We start from the raw sequence: 14,438 nt of genomic DNA, 5'->3' as shown, positions 1-14,438 counted from the left end.
TACCTTTAGTTGGCATCTTCTATCTGATAGTGCCTAAAATAATGCTGTACTGCAGGGGTCCCCAACCCGCAGCCTGTGATCTAGTGCTGGACCATAGCCAGTTTGGAACTGAACTGCAGAAGTTTGTTGGCAAGTGCATGTGCATTTGTGAAAGTGATGTGTGCATGCAAACCCCCCCCCGCTCCTGACTCCGCCAAACCACCGAGCCAGAAAGGTTTGAGACTGTTGCTGTACTGTATCTCATCAAGGATACAAAATCTTTAAAAATTATGTAGCATTGCTGTTATCATTACTTAAACTCTTTGCCTCGAGGAAATTTTTGAAAAGCAAAAATCTAAACGATGAACCTGCATACCAGGAATATCTTGATCTGTCAAATTTCTGCTCATCCAGATCTCTGTTTTATAATTAGAGGATAGAATGTGTCCCACCCAAACAACACTTCTTCTGCCCCTTTGAATGAATGCAGTCTAAAGTGAATTTCACAGTAGGACGTCATCGGATTTTGTACTACTTTGTTCTACGTTAAATCGAGTAGATTTTATATTTACTAAACTTGCTTTGACTCTTCTATTATTGGGGAAATCAGGCAAGATAGTACAGTATGCCTACCCTAAAAACCAGGTATGCTTCTGCATTCTCTTCATGTTTTAGTTCTTGGCAAGAGAAAAAGATTCAATGGAGGCAAGACTAGGTTTAGAAAGGAGGCTTAGAAAATGCTGTGAAGACTAGAGAGGCAGCATATCAGAGAGGCTCCTGCTTTGACCAACATTTGTTATTCCTTGCAGCATTGAAAGAAAAAAAGATTCTTTCCATAATTCCTAGGGCTGGTGCTGAGACAAATCATGTATAGAAGGGAAGGGAAAAGAGGCAAGTAGTGACCACTTCCAGATCTCACTGCTTTTGTCATAACAATGAAAGCAGCATTGTGCCACTGTGGTGCAAACGCTGCCCTTTTTGTGTGCATCACAACACAATACATAGTTATTTATTTGAATGTATAAACTGCTCAACTCTAATGGCCTCGGACCTAGAAAAGGAGCAGGGCCCCAGTCACCCTGTTTCAATGTTGCTTTAGTTACCTACCTATCATCGGCAGATACCACTGAGGAGAGGAAAACTTTGGATTTAACAGACCAGTGATGTGCGGTGAGGTTTATGGCTGGTGAGGCACTGACACAGTGGTGGGTTTCCAATTTTTTTAGACTTGTGGACTTCAACTCCCAGAATTCCACAGCCAGGCATGCTCAGTTCCAATTTAAAGCAACAGCATTTGTTTTTCTCCTTTGCGAAAGAAGTTTCCTTCTTTCTTTTTCTTCTCCCTTCCCCTCCTTCCTCCCTCTCTCCCTCCCTCCCCCTCTCTCAAACACACACACACACAGAAGTTGGATTGGACTATCTCTCCTACCCCCTTCCCTCTCTCTCATTCACTCTCTCTCAAACAAACAAACACACACACACACACACACACACACACATTTGGATTGGAGGGAAGAGCACCAGCGAGGAGACCACAGGAGGAGGCAGGAAGCCAGTCAAAGAGCCATACTGGAGCACACACACTTTCCCCCAGCCAAGGAAGGATCCAGCCCAGCTTCACTGATTACAGGTTTGAAAAGGCAACATGGCTCTGCCTGCAATCAAACTACACCCTAGGGAGAGCACAAGCGAGCCAGAGTCCAGCCTTTGCCCAAAGCCCCTCCAGCCTTTGCCCAAAGCCCCAGACCAGGAAGATGAAGTTTGAATTCGTCCCCCTCCCTCCGACCCACACGTACCTTTTCCAGATGTTTCAGAGAGGATTTCAACTCTGCTCTTGCCTGGGTCCTCTGAAGAAGCCCCACGCAAACGAGCCACCCTCTACTATGAGGCAGGAGAACTGCGTACCTCACCTGCGTCAGGAATTTTTAGGCTTTTAACCCTTGCTTAACTCTGCTCGAGTGATCATAAAACGCCTAAAGTCAGACTAGATAAGGCATGCAGTTCTTCTACCTCATAGTAGAGGGCACCTTTTTAGAGGCTTTTTAAAACAGTTAAGCAGAGTCATCCACGGTGAGGCAGCAAATAGCTCAGCCTGACCTCAGCTCTTGCCTTTTTCCTTTTACATTTTTTTTCTTTTCATGATGACAGTGGTGAGGCTGTGCCTCCCCTGCCTCACCTGACTGCACGTCACTGTAACAGGCACATGGTTTAATGAACACCTGCTTCTCCTGTTCTGTTAAATTGAGATTTTACTCTTTCCTAGTTTGCTATTTTATGTACCATTTAAGTGGAAACATAGCTGACTATTACATAAATATTACCTAACTGTACATAACGATACATAACAATTATTGACGGTTATCTGCCAGGACAGGAAGTGTGAATTCAGTTGCCAATTTTGTCTCACTACATTGACATACATTGACACATGTGTAATAGAAAGTGTTCGGAATCACATTCCTCCTCTTCAGCTTGGATGATGTCTGGGTTGCAAAAACCTGAACTACCCCAGATGGCGACAAAGAGAAACAGAACAGCCTAACTCCGTGCTGCCATCCTTTGATCCAGATTTTTGCAAGCCAATTAGCATAATTCTAATGCATGAGGTAAATCAGATGACTGAAATCTGTAAAAACTAAATTATATATACTATCGAATTTGCAGCCAGCTTAAGGTTAATGAATACAGATCAGCTTCTGGAGTGTAGAGGTCTTTAAATTCCACTTTAGAACTTTAAAAGGGGATTTAGCTGGTCTGAGTCTGCAAATTCTTATAGCTGCCTCCTCCCTATTGCCCTACTCCAGTGACGTGCGGTCAGTGGAGGCAAGGGAGGCGGAGCCTCACCTCTCTTCATGAAATAATAGTATATAATATTATATACTATAATATTATAATATTATAATATTATACATCCGTCCGGACGCGCCCGGGAGCTGCGGAGGGCGGAGGCAGAAATGTTGTCGGCGCTCCCAGATGACGAAGGCACGAAAGCGACAGTCGACAGTCGCTTTTGTGCCTTCGTCATCTGGAAACGCTGACATTCTGCCGGGCGCACATGGATGGAGGTAGGCAGAATGGCACCGAGGTGATCCGGCGGGCGAGCGACTGAGGATCGGGCTGCCTCGCTCGCTCTTTCGTCTGCCCGGATTGCCTCGGTGTTGCTGTGGCTACCTCCGTCCGGGAGCTGCGGAGGGCGGAGGCAGAAATGTTGGCGTTTCCAGATGACGTAATCCGGGAGCGCCGACAACATCAGCACGGACGGAGGTAGCCACAGCGACACCGAGGCGATCCGGGCGGACAAAAGAGCAAGCGAGGCAGCCCAATCCTCGGTCGCTCGCCCGCCGGATCGGATCGGCGCCATTCTGCCTACCTCCGTCCATGCGCGCCCAGCAGAATGTCAGCGTTTCCGGATGACGTCATCCGGGACCGCCGACAACATCAGCACGGACGGAGGTAGCCACAGCGACACCGAGGCGATCCGGGCGGACGAAAGAGTGAGCGAGGCAGCCCGATCCTCGGTCGCTCGCCCGCAGGATCGCCTCAGCGCCATTCTGCCTATCTCCATCTGTGCGCGCCCGGGAGCTGCGGAGGGCGGAGGCAGAAATGTGTGCCTCCAGCACACGTGGTCCCATTCCCCACCTTCCTGATGACGTCACCAGCCTCACCAGCCATTAACATCACAGCACGTCACTGCCCTACTCCAAGGAAAGGGAGAGGAGATAAGAGTTCACCCAGCTGCTGCATCTTTTGTTGCTGTTGTTCTGCCTTGTAGATGGGGAGATTTTCTAGCTTTATTCCTCTTTTTCCTTTGGCATGAGGATCTGGAATTTTTGTAGTTCCTGGACAGTTGGTGTCAGTGCAGCCTCCATCAGCAACCAAGAAAGAAACCACTCAACTCCATTTTTCAGAATTAAGAGTACTTTTACTGGTTATGAGTAGATAGCAGCTAGGAAAAGCAAGATCTGGGGCAAAAGCAGGCATAATCATAGATATCAATATGTGACCCAACTCCCTCCCCCTAGTAACTCCATCCCCCAGTCCAATCCGCACACCCCACAGGTGTCATGTGGGTTGCATCTTCAAAAAACATCATCAGGTTGGTATGCCGGTCAGTTGGCCTTGGCGGCAATTCCACTATCTGCATCGTGCGCAGTAGATGGTGAGAAAAACACTCCCTTCTTCATTCACTCCTGTGCTGAAAACTTCCCTTCCCAAATACCATGTCATCCCCCCCTCCCATTTCAATGGCAGCCAAAAGCAAGCAGCAAAGCAGAGGCTGACCGTTGGCTTTTCTGCATTCCTTTCACAGGCAACCTTCATTCTGTCCATAGGCCTTGTTTGTAAGCATTGTTTAGCATATATATTTCACTTCCCTTCATTCTAGCAATGTGCAGCCATGGTTACACCTATTAGAAAAGGCACTTAGATGCAAAATTGTTCGCATGCTAACCTTTCATTAGCAATAGGATTTTCAGTACAACTCTGGAGGTTCCACCTCTAACATTTTATCAATAGCTCTGATATTTCTATAGGTAAATGCATGTTCTAGAAATATGGAAGGAGCACATTCCTCCTCTCCTCTCCCCTTTCCCTTTCCCCCTTCCCTTCCCTATGAGAGGAATTGTATTACTCCATGAATTGCAGTCACTTGGGCAACCCAATTGATTGAATTACCGTATTGATCAGATGCTGGGAGACTACAGATTGGCACATAATGTTCTCTGCCTGTTTTCTGCTTTCTAAGATCTGCAGGGAGGAAGACAGCCAAAACGACAAATATAAGGGTCCTTATATTTAAGTGTTCATTTACTCTTTTTCTGTATGCTTTTAGACTATAGCATAGATGCTTTTATTTGGAGTAGCATATATCCCTCTTTGCACGAGTGATTCATTCCTCTTTTTGTGTGTGTCCATAAGTCATCTGGCTTTTTAAGAAGTGAAAGAACACACACCATGATGAAAGTGCCCCCTGCAGACTTTAATTGCAAAATAATGACTCACCGGCAGTCTGAGGTGAGAGGGGTTTAAAGAACAGTTTCAGCACCTCTTCTGCTGTTTGAATGAATGCAGTCTAAGGTGAATTTCACAGTAGGACTGTGCAGGACTTTGAAACAAAGACAAAATGGTGCCTTGGATCATGCAGGGCATTCACACAACACCGACAGAAAATCCTTCAAATAGTTAATCCACCCCCCAATGATTGTTCATCTGGCTTCTGCACAATATCAAGAAAAGATGTGTTTTGTTTATGCTGGATTTGTTTTGTTTCCTGAAAACAATGTTTTTTTTAAAAAAAAACTTAGAATGCAAATGCAGAGTGCATAGGAGGGTAGGATACAGAGCTAGATAGGCAATAAATAATGAATAATATTTGCTCTAGATCAGCGATGGCGAACCTTTTTTGAACCTTTTTTGGTGTCAGTGCAGCCTCCATCAGCAACCAAGAAAGAAACCACTCAACTCCATTTTTCAGAATTAAGAGTACTTTTACTGGTTATGAGTAGATAGCAGCTAGGAAAAGCAAGATCTGAGGCAAAAGCAGGCATAATCATAGATATCAATATGTGACCCAACTCCCTCCCCCTAGTGGGGGGAGCGCAGGGGGGTCGTGTGCGGGCGTGCCGCACCCATAATGCAATGCGTGACCCCCCCAGTGCGCATTGGTGCACAACGCGCGACACCCCCCATTTTTACATGCTTTTTTCGCCCTCCCCAGGCTCCAGAGGCTTTATAGGAGCCTGGGGAGGGCGAAAAGAGCCTCCCCCGCCCCCCGGAGGCCCCCCGGACGGTCCCTGTAGCCTTTGGAGTGCTCAAAAGGATCCTCCGAGCAACCCGGAAGTCACTTCCGGTTTGGTCAGAGGGTGGTTTTAAGCGTTCCGAACGCGTCAGGGAAGCCTCCGGATGGTCCCTGAAGCCTTCGGAACGCTTAAAACGACCCTCCCAGGGCCTCTGGGGGGGCAGGGGAGGCTCTTTTCGCCCTCCCCAGGCTCCTATAAAGCCTCTGGAGCCTGGGGAGGGCGAAAAATGGCTTTTAAAAAGGTGAACTCAGCTGGCCAGCGTGTGCATGCGCGCTGGCCAGCTGACAGGGCAGCGCCTCGCGTGCCCTGACAAATGGCTCCACATGCCACTTGTGGCACGCGTGCCATAGGTTTGCCATCACTGCTCTAGATGATGTTTGCTCAGGCTCTTTTCATTTAATGTAAACAATTATTGACACAGTTTTTAGTCCGGGCACAACTCACAATATATGGTGAATAACTATTACCAGCTTGATTTATTCCAGATGAGTTAAATTTCAAATCTTATAAGTCACAGATTTACATAGCTTGATGTGTGTGTAAGTGCATGTGTATACATGTACACAAACACACACACAAGCACACACATATGTATACACAACTATATATTTGGGTAAGAGAGTTTGTAATTCATCCATTTGAGCCCAAATGTTAAAAGCAATTCAGCTGATCAGTTTTGTTCTGGAGAGTTTCAGATTCATGTTTTAAAATATGAATGGTTGGTTTTGCCTAATTAAATAAGTAAATAGGATCTGTCCAGAGAGTCACTTTACAGAGTTAAGATGGGTGGCATATAATTTTAATAATTTTTAAAATAAAATTGTCATTATTCTGCTACAAGAGTGATCTGCTACCCCAGTGTTTCTTTCCTGTTATTTTTCCTTCCTTATCAATCATTAATTAGATAAAATGAAAGCAAGCTAGAACTTTATGTAGATGAGTGGATGACTACTGACCAAGTAAAGAGAGTCAACTTGAAAGGTTTCAGCTATGCTACAATGAACATTTTTTTCCACTTAGGGACAATCCAGTTAAGATAAGCAAAACCTTCCAACAAAGACTAGAATTTGTATTCTACTTTGTGAAAACTGAACAACATTCCCTATTTTATTTTGCTCTTTTACAGATGGGATGTTAAGGAATGTGATGAAATGCCCTTTTTAAAAGATGAACTTGATAATCAGGTGAGTTAATGAAATATTTGCCCAGACAATATAATACCTGAACTGGATTCATGGTTGAGTTACAGCATGGTTTGTTTCGAGTCATATTGTATTGAATAAACTGGAGTAGCTGGATTCATACAAAACATAATTAAACGAACAGGTTATGAACCCAAAATACTGAATCTCAGTGCAGTTTGACTCCATCAAAGAAAACTTATTTTGAAGATTGTCTAGGAAAAATTCAGGATAAAGAGAGTTGCTGGGGCTATGAGGTTTTTGTTGATAAAATTAGCAATCATAAAGGTACTTGGCCCTGGTCTTCGTCACTAAGGTACGATGCATTACACTTAAATTTAAATTATATAAATATGTCCAAACATACATGCATATATATTAGCAAATGCACAATTTATATCAGCATTCATCCATTTCTCTCTTTTTTGTTTGAACAGCGCATAATAGCTTGTTCATATATAATGCTAAACCATCAATCTTGGTTTCATGGCTGGGTTCATATATCTTACTGACACAATCACATTGTTTCTTTATCCCAATATTTTTGTGGAAATATATTGCATAGGCGGTAAAATACAACACGGGGGTTTTGGCATAAAGTTGGCATATAAATGAAATGAATAAATAATGAAATGAATGAGTGAAAATAGAATACTGGGAAATGTCAGGACTGGTATGGAAATAGATCAGTCAAAGACTTGCCTGGTAAAACTTGTTCCTCCCCTATAACATCTTTTAGACAGTCTCTTTAGAGGCAGACACTCTTAAAATTAACTTCCGGGTCCACTGTTCAAAAATATCTTCCAGGTGTTCATCTCCTTTAAGTGTGATCTAAAGGTTTTTTTTAGTTCCCTCCAGTATCCAATCGTCAAAGTCCCATCCTATCATGATTTTAAAAAGAAAACCATTCAGGATTGAAGGAAACTCGCCTAGTGTTTTCAGATTTGTTGATCCAAAAGTTTCTAATAGCTGAAAAGAGTTAACAAGTTACCCAGTGTCTATTCCCTTGTTTCCCAAAGCTTTAAAGTTGCTGGAGACTGCTGTCTTGTGGTCTCTTCACAAGAAGCTCCTGTCTGGAGTCTTGTGGGTGATCTCAAGTCCTCTCCTTGCCCAGAGAGAAGCTCTTCTACTCACCACCTCTTCATTCCATCATCGTCATTGGGTCCACCTTTAGTAGAGCCATCTACATTTCTCCATTTCTTTCTTGGAAGCAATGTCTATGCTGGTTGTGATGAAGAAGGAAGTAATTTCTTTGTATATTTTCTTCTTTTCCTTTACTATATTCTGTTCTATTTTCCTTTTCTTTTTGCACTTCATACTTTTTCTTATTATTCTTTTTTAGTTTGCATTTGTTTTTTCATAAGTGAAATTTTTAATAAAATTACAATTTAAAAAAGGCATCGCAGGATGGCTATTTCTGCTGCTGCTATTATAATTAATTAAATCCACTTTTTTTAAAGCTACAAGGCAGCTAATAAAATATTAGTAAAAATATATAAAGCACATATTACACATTATTTAAAAATGGATAAAGTCATATAAATATGTATGTATGTATGTATGTATGTATGTATGTATGTATGTATGTATTTGTGTTATCTATTTCCCTGGCTCAGCTGATAAGGAGGAGAGCCTGTGGCTTAATGGCTAATACATCTGCCTAATATGTAATACAGCCCAGGTTCGAATCCCAGTAAGGGTATGGCTAGCTGATGAGAGCTAAGCAGCTTGAAATAGATCTATACTAATCTCCCTTTATTTATTTATCAGCACAAATACAACATATATATATATATATATATATATATATATATATGTATGTATGTATGTATGTATGTATGTATGTATGTATGTATGTATGTATGTATGTATGTATATGTATATATAAAGCCCCAGTAAAAGTGGAAAGTCCCCAGGGAATTTCACAGTTTGAAAGCAATACAGTGGAAGAGTTCTCTCTTTAAATCTGAAAAACAGATCTCAAAAACTAAGACATCTTTAAGATTCCTGCTAACCTTAACATCTGGACTTTAATGTGTCAAGGCAATTGTTTAGGCAATTAGGTTTTAAACTGTTTATTGTTTTAAGAATAAAAACAACTTCTAAAATAGGGCCTGGAAAGCAGGGTAGATAAGTGTGTGTAACATGGTTTTTGAATTCATATATTAGTTAGCAGTTAGTTGTCTTTTGCAAAAAAAAATAAAAATTTCTGGACTCTCCTCAAGGATAGCTTCATATAGTGTACAATGCAGCAATTAAGACATTAAAGCATGGGAAATTATTGCCATCTTTGCCATTGAGGAGGTGATGACAAATTAGGGACATGCTACCGCAGTTACCTAACCCAGTGGATCAGAAAAAGTGGCAGGTACCTGATGTAAAAGAAACAATATCATTCTTTCCAAATAATGTGACCACATCTGTTGTAACTGGAGAGGTCATGGGCACCAGTATCTATGCTGCCATAATGCTATGGAATAGTGCCAGTAATTACAGCTGATGTGAAGATATGATTAAACCATATTAGTTAATTCTGCATATGCATTTTGAGGTAAGGTGCTATGAATGTATGATCACCGTTCTTCTCCACACGTATTGTTCACCATCCAGTTATATGCTTAAGTTGCGCAGCTATATTTATTTTTATTGCTAAATAAATTTAAAAAACAAAATTCCCTAATAAATTATTTAGCTGTGTTGGAAAATAAGGGCAGTCAATAGGATAATGATCACCACTTGCACTTATAAGGAAATTTGGGGGCACTACTTGAGTTTTTCACATCAGTAATAAAGGTGAACTTCACTTCTGGCAGATCATGACAGCTGACACCAACAGTTTTGAGTGAGTCACTTTAAATGAATAACACAATAAGACTTAATTCAAGTTGTTTATTTTTTCTCCTGTGATTTTAGCGATCGATTAATGTGGAAGAACAAAATAGTCTAACTCTGGACAGAGAAGCAGAGAAAGAGCACCATTGCCCACCCGCTCTAGAGAATTGTATAAAGCTAAAAGAATCTAATGTGCCAGAGACCAAAAGAAGTGAAATGGACCCAGCTTCAAGGGAAGCCCAAAGCCCAAATGAAAAAACCAGAAGGGGCCTTATCGAGGATGTCAGTAGAGATGAGACTGAGGTAAATCTCAAACTCAATAAAGCAATACCCAGCCCTGATTTGTCTCCTAAGACTAACTATAAGAATAGCTGTCAGGAAATTTCCAGAGTGAAGGCTTCTAGGGACGCAATTCACGAAATCCATGGAAATTGCTTAGATAAAAACACTTGTTCTGAAAGGTACCCTGAGGAGAATTCTGCTGACAATTTTAACAAGCTGCCGGATGTGATGGAAACAGGTAGCAGAGGCCAGGAATTGTCAATAATGAGACAAACAGGAGAAATCCATATTGGAAGCCTGAAGAAGCAGGTAGCTCTTGGGACAGAAAAGAATAACACAACCTGCCTTGCACATGGGGAGGAAAACAAGACTTCTGTTGGAGAAATTCAAGGGAAAAGGAATGAATGTGCACCTGAAGGAACAAAAATGTGCAACTTGAAGCAAGAAAACCCTGTGTCATGCAATAAGGAAGCATATAATTAATCTAAGGATGAATTGAGCACCTAGAAGGCTGAAGTTTAGCGTATGGCATTTTGTTCATTTATATAGATTTTATAGTGTATACTATCTTAAGGCTCAGGGAAGGCAACCTATTGACATCTAAAAGGTATGAGGTGCAAGCCCCCACAATATTTCTAAACCCCTATTGATATGAACTATCAAAATGCAAGGTCTGAGTAAATATGCCTATTATAGGAACACCGAGATTTGAGGGATGAAGAAGCATGTTAACACTTAGTTTAAACTAAGGTGATATGGCTTACAGATTCAGAATACTCAAGGATATGTCAAGTTTGATGAAGACCATGTCTACAAGAAGGCAACAACAATGATGAAGACTTAGAGATCAAAGCTTAGGAGGAACATCTGAAAAATATGTATATGCTTATCCTAGAGAACATATCATCAAGAGGTGATAGGATAATTATTTCAAGTTATGGAAGCCTGAGAGATAGCTGATAGAAGAACCATTATTCTGCAGAGCAAGATGCAATCCAGTAGGGCAAATATTAGGAAGATCTTCCTGATGGAAGTGGAGATGAAAACTTTAAGAGATTTTTCAGCAGAGGTTGGCTGCCTTTCTGTCAGAGTTCTTGTTACAATACTTTTTGCTTTGGTGAAGATTGCACTAGTTGATTTTTGAGTTTTCTTTCAAATCTGGAATTGTTTAAATAAATGATTTTTTAAAAAGCTTTAAGCTTTATATTTGGCCTGTTCTGCTTATTTGCAGAGGGAAGATATTCCATTAAAAAGGATCAGATGTGAGAATTAAGAGAAAAATGCTTTCCCTTAATTTTTTAAAAACCTAGATTATATTAATATTTCGTTGATTGCTCAGAAATTACTTAGTATTTTATTATTAGCATTTTATGGCTAGGTAGAATTCTTATTTTTGATTTTACATGTTTCCACATAAGATGGCCATTTCTCTTCAAACTGATACCCATCAGTAGAGTTTTTGCATAAGATTTCATATGCAGAACTATTAATAGTGGTTTGTGTTTAAAGTAGAAAAAATGTAATGCTTTCATTCTTGAGCCTAATTCATTAGTTTAATTTTTTGCAGAAAATTATGAAGTCGAATGAGTTACCTAGTTGGCATGTTGCACCCCTGGGCTCATAAAACTAAGTCCCCAACTTCATTTCCTAGCAGACTAAATGCACATTTGCTTAACTTTCAATTCTTCCATTCACAAAAGGTCATAGGTAGGCTTTACCAAATTTTGTTTAAAATCTCACGAGTCTCCATATAGCATGCTCACTTCTACTTATGTATTTATTTCAATGTTTAAACTGCCCAGTAGACAAACGAACTCAGAGTGTCTTTTAGAAGAAAAATATGTACAACAAAGTCAATAAAATTAAAAAAAAAATAGGAAAAAAGAGTATATGTTTTAGAGTCAAACATTATTGTGTAGCCTTAGAAAAATCTCAAATTCAACAGAAATTTGTAAAAACAAGGAACTGAGACAAGCTGAAATTGACAGTTTAATAAGAAGTAACCAAGAAAAAAAATGAAACGGATAAATTTGCTTATATCTAGTTAAGTTTTCTCTATTGATTTTGTATCAGTAGGTACCCATAACAATGATAATAACATCAACCTACTGATATAATGTGATTATATACTGTATCTGTGTCATGAGATCTGATACACATTCAAAAGATGGAGCATATGGGAGATGATATCATGATATATGTGTAATCATATGCTCCCACCCATGGGGGCAAACATTTGCCATGTTTTGTTTGTGTGTCTGTCCTACATTATAGGCCAAACAATCTTTCCCCATGCTGTGTGGAAGGGACAGCTTCTTAGAAGAGTGGGGTACAAAAAATAGACTGTCTCACATTCCAGAGAATAATGGCAAGTACATGGCATGGCAGGCAAACAGAGGAAAAAGAATATTCTCCTTCACATAGTCCATAGTAGTGACTTATCGTTTTAACTGTTGATTTGTTCAGCATTTTAACATGATTTAGGGACCAGAGAAGGGAAAGTCATTCATGTTCTGTAAGTGAGAAAAAAAGAAGCACCTAAACATTAATTTTGATTTTGCAATTGCATGTAGACTTATATAATGCTTCGTAGTGCTTTACAGCACTTTCTAAGTGGTTTACGGAGTCAGCATAATGCCCCCAACAATCTGGGTCCTCATTTTAACAACCTCGGAAGGATAGAAGGCTGAGTCAACCTTGAACTGGTCAGGATCGAACTCCTGGCAGTGGAATACAGAGTTAGCCTGCGGTACTGCATTCCAACCACTGCACCACCACAGCTCTTTTCCTAAGCCATGATGGTTAACTTAAAACTAAAAGCTCTTCTTTGTAGCCCCCACAAAGCAAAATGGTTTCCACCATTGTAGGGCAAGAATTACAAAGGCAATCTGTGTTATGAATCTTGCCAGACTGCGTGCCTTCCATTGGTAAATGGCAGACATAGAACTATGGGTTTGATCTCAGATGCTTCTCCCCGGAATAGACTTTAAGCTGAAAAGCCTCTTTACTCCCCCTCAGAGGTGGCATTCAGCAGGTTCTGACCAGTTCTGGAGAACTGGTAGTGGAAATTTTGAGTAATTCAGAGAACCAGTAAATACCACCTCTGACTTGCCCTGCCCCCATCTATTCTCTGCCTCCTGAGTCCTAGCTGATCGTGAGGAAAAGGGGATTTTGCAGTAACCTTCCCCTGGAGTGGAGAGGGAATGGAGTTTTACAGTATCCTTCCCCTGCCATGCCCACCAAGCCACACCCACCAAGCCATGCCACACCCACCAAGCCACACCCACAGAACCAGTAGTTAAAATTTTTGAATCCCACCACTGCTCCCCCTGGTGGGGGCCCATCTCCTTCACCCAGTGGTTCCACTACAGATAACTTGGCTTGCTGAATTTGCATCAGTATATGACTCATTAAGGCCTTAATGCTTCCCAAACAATGATTTCATAAGTATGGCCTCTGGAACTAACCTAATCAAAATACAGTGTTTCACAATGTCATGCTAACACTTTAAAAACTTACCAAGAAGTCAAAGAACACAATCTTATACATGATAACTGGAAATTACATTTCACAATGTAAATTTTACTGAAGCCAGAGTCCGCAGAAAAATATCTTCTTTCTTCGTATCTAGATGATTGCTTGGGAAGATTACTATATTATTATCCTTCATTCTTAATTATCCTGTAAATTGTAACTTCATGATTTGTAGAGAACTCTCAGAGAAAAGATGAGTCTAAGGAATCTCTGCTTCTCCCGAGGCACTGGGTGAATTCCTTGCTCAGGAACACACAATGTCATTCTCTCCAGTTTTTCCACTGGCACTTCTTCTCCCAGAAATTTTCTCCCAGAAACTCCATATCATTTGAACCTTCCTGTGGCTGGTGATTGGAGCTGCTGGCTGGAAGGGGGGAAGCAGAGAGAAAAAGAGGAGCAGGTAGTGACTCCATTTCATTTGAACCTTCCTGTGGCTGGTGATTGGGGCTGCTGGCTGGAATGGGGGAAGCAGAGAGACAAAGAGGAGTAGTTAGTGGCCTGTGCCTAATGGCACATGAATCATATGTCCATAAACCAAAATAGTAATAATACATTTGGGATTAGTGTGCTTGAAATTGTGATTTTATTTATTTCAAAATGACCGGTTTAGTTCAATGTAATAGCTGTCTTGCACCTGTCTTTTGCAGTACTCTTTTCAAATTTGGATACTGTTCCCTTTGTAAACAAATTACTAGTCTACATAGACAGAGTACCTATCTAGAATCTCTAATCTGTGCTCTCCAAGCAGAAATTAGGTGTCCAATTCGGCCATTCCACTCTACGGAGATGCCACGCTATCAGCCCCTCCCCCCCACTGCAAAGATCCTGTAGG

At 41.1% G+C, this 14,438-nt stretch overlaps 1 protein-coding gene across 6 annotated transcripts in view; it reads left to right on the top strand.

Moving 5' to 3' along the window:
• The window catches only part of CCDC9B (coiled-coil domain containing 9B), a 55,250-nt gene extending 43,297 nt beyond the window's left edge, over positions 1-11,953 (top strand). For 4 of the 6 annotated variants that reach the window (XM_081934829.1, XM_081934828.1, XM_081934827.1 and 1 more), the window contains 2 exons: positions 6,904-6,961; positions 9,872-11,276. In XM_081934829.1, the coding sequence (XP_081790955.1) occupies positions 6,904-6,961; positions 9,872-10,555 (742 nt within the window). In that variant the 3' untranslated portion in view covers positions 10,556-11,276. Of the gene's footprint in view, positions 1-6,903; positions 6,962-7,977; positions 8,260-9,871; positions 11,277-11,303 lie in introns of those variants that run through there. The other 2 variants (XM_081934831.1, XM_081934832.1) reach the window with 2 other exon arrangements.
• Positions 11,954-14,438: the final 2,485 nt, after the last annotated feature.

Source organism: Natrix helvetica (assembly GCF_964273705.1).
Source record: "Natrix helvetica genome assembly, chromosome: 1".
Lineage (NCBI taxonomy): Eukaryota > Metazoa > Chordata > Lepidosauria > Squamata > Natricidae > Natrix > Natrix helvetica.
Note: the sequence above shows the minus strand (reverse complement) of the source record. Positions and strands in the feature narration are given on the sequence as shown.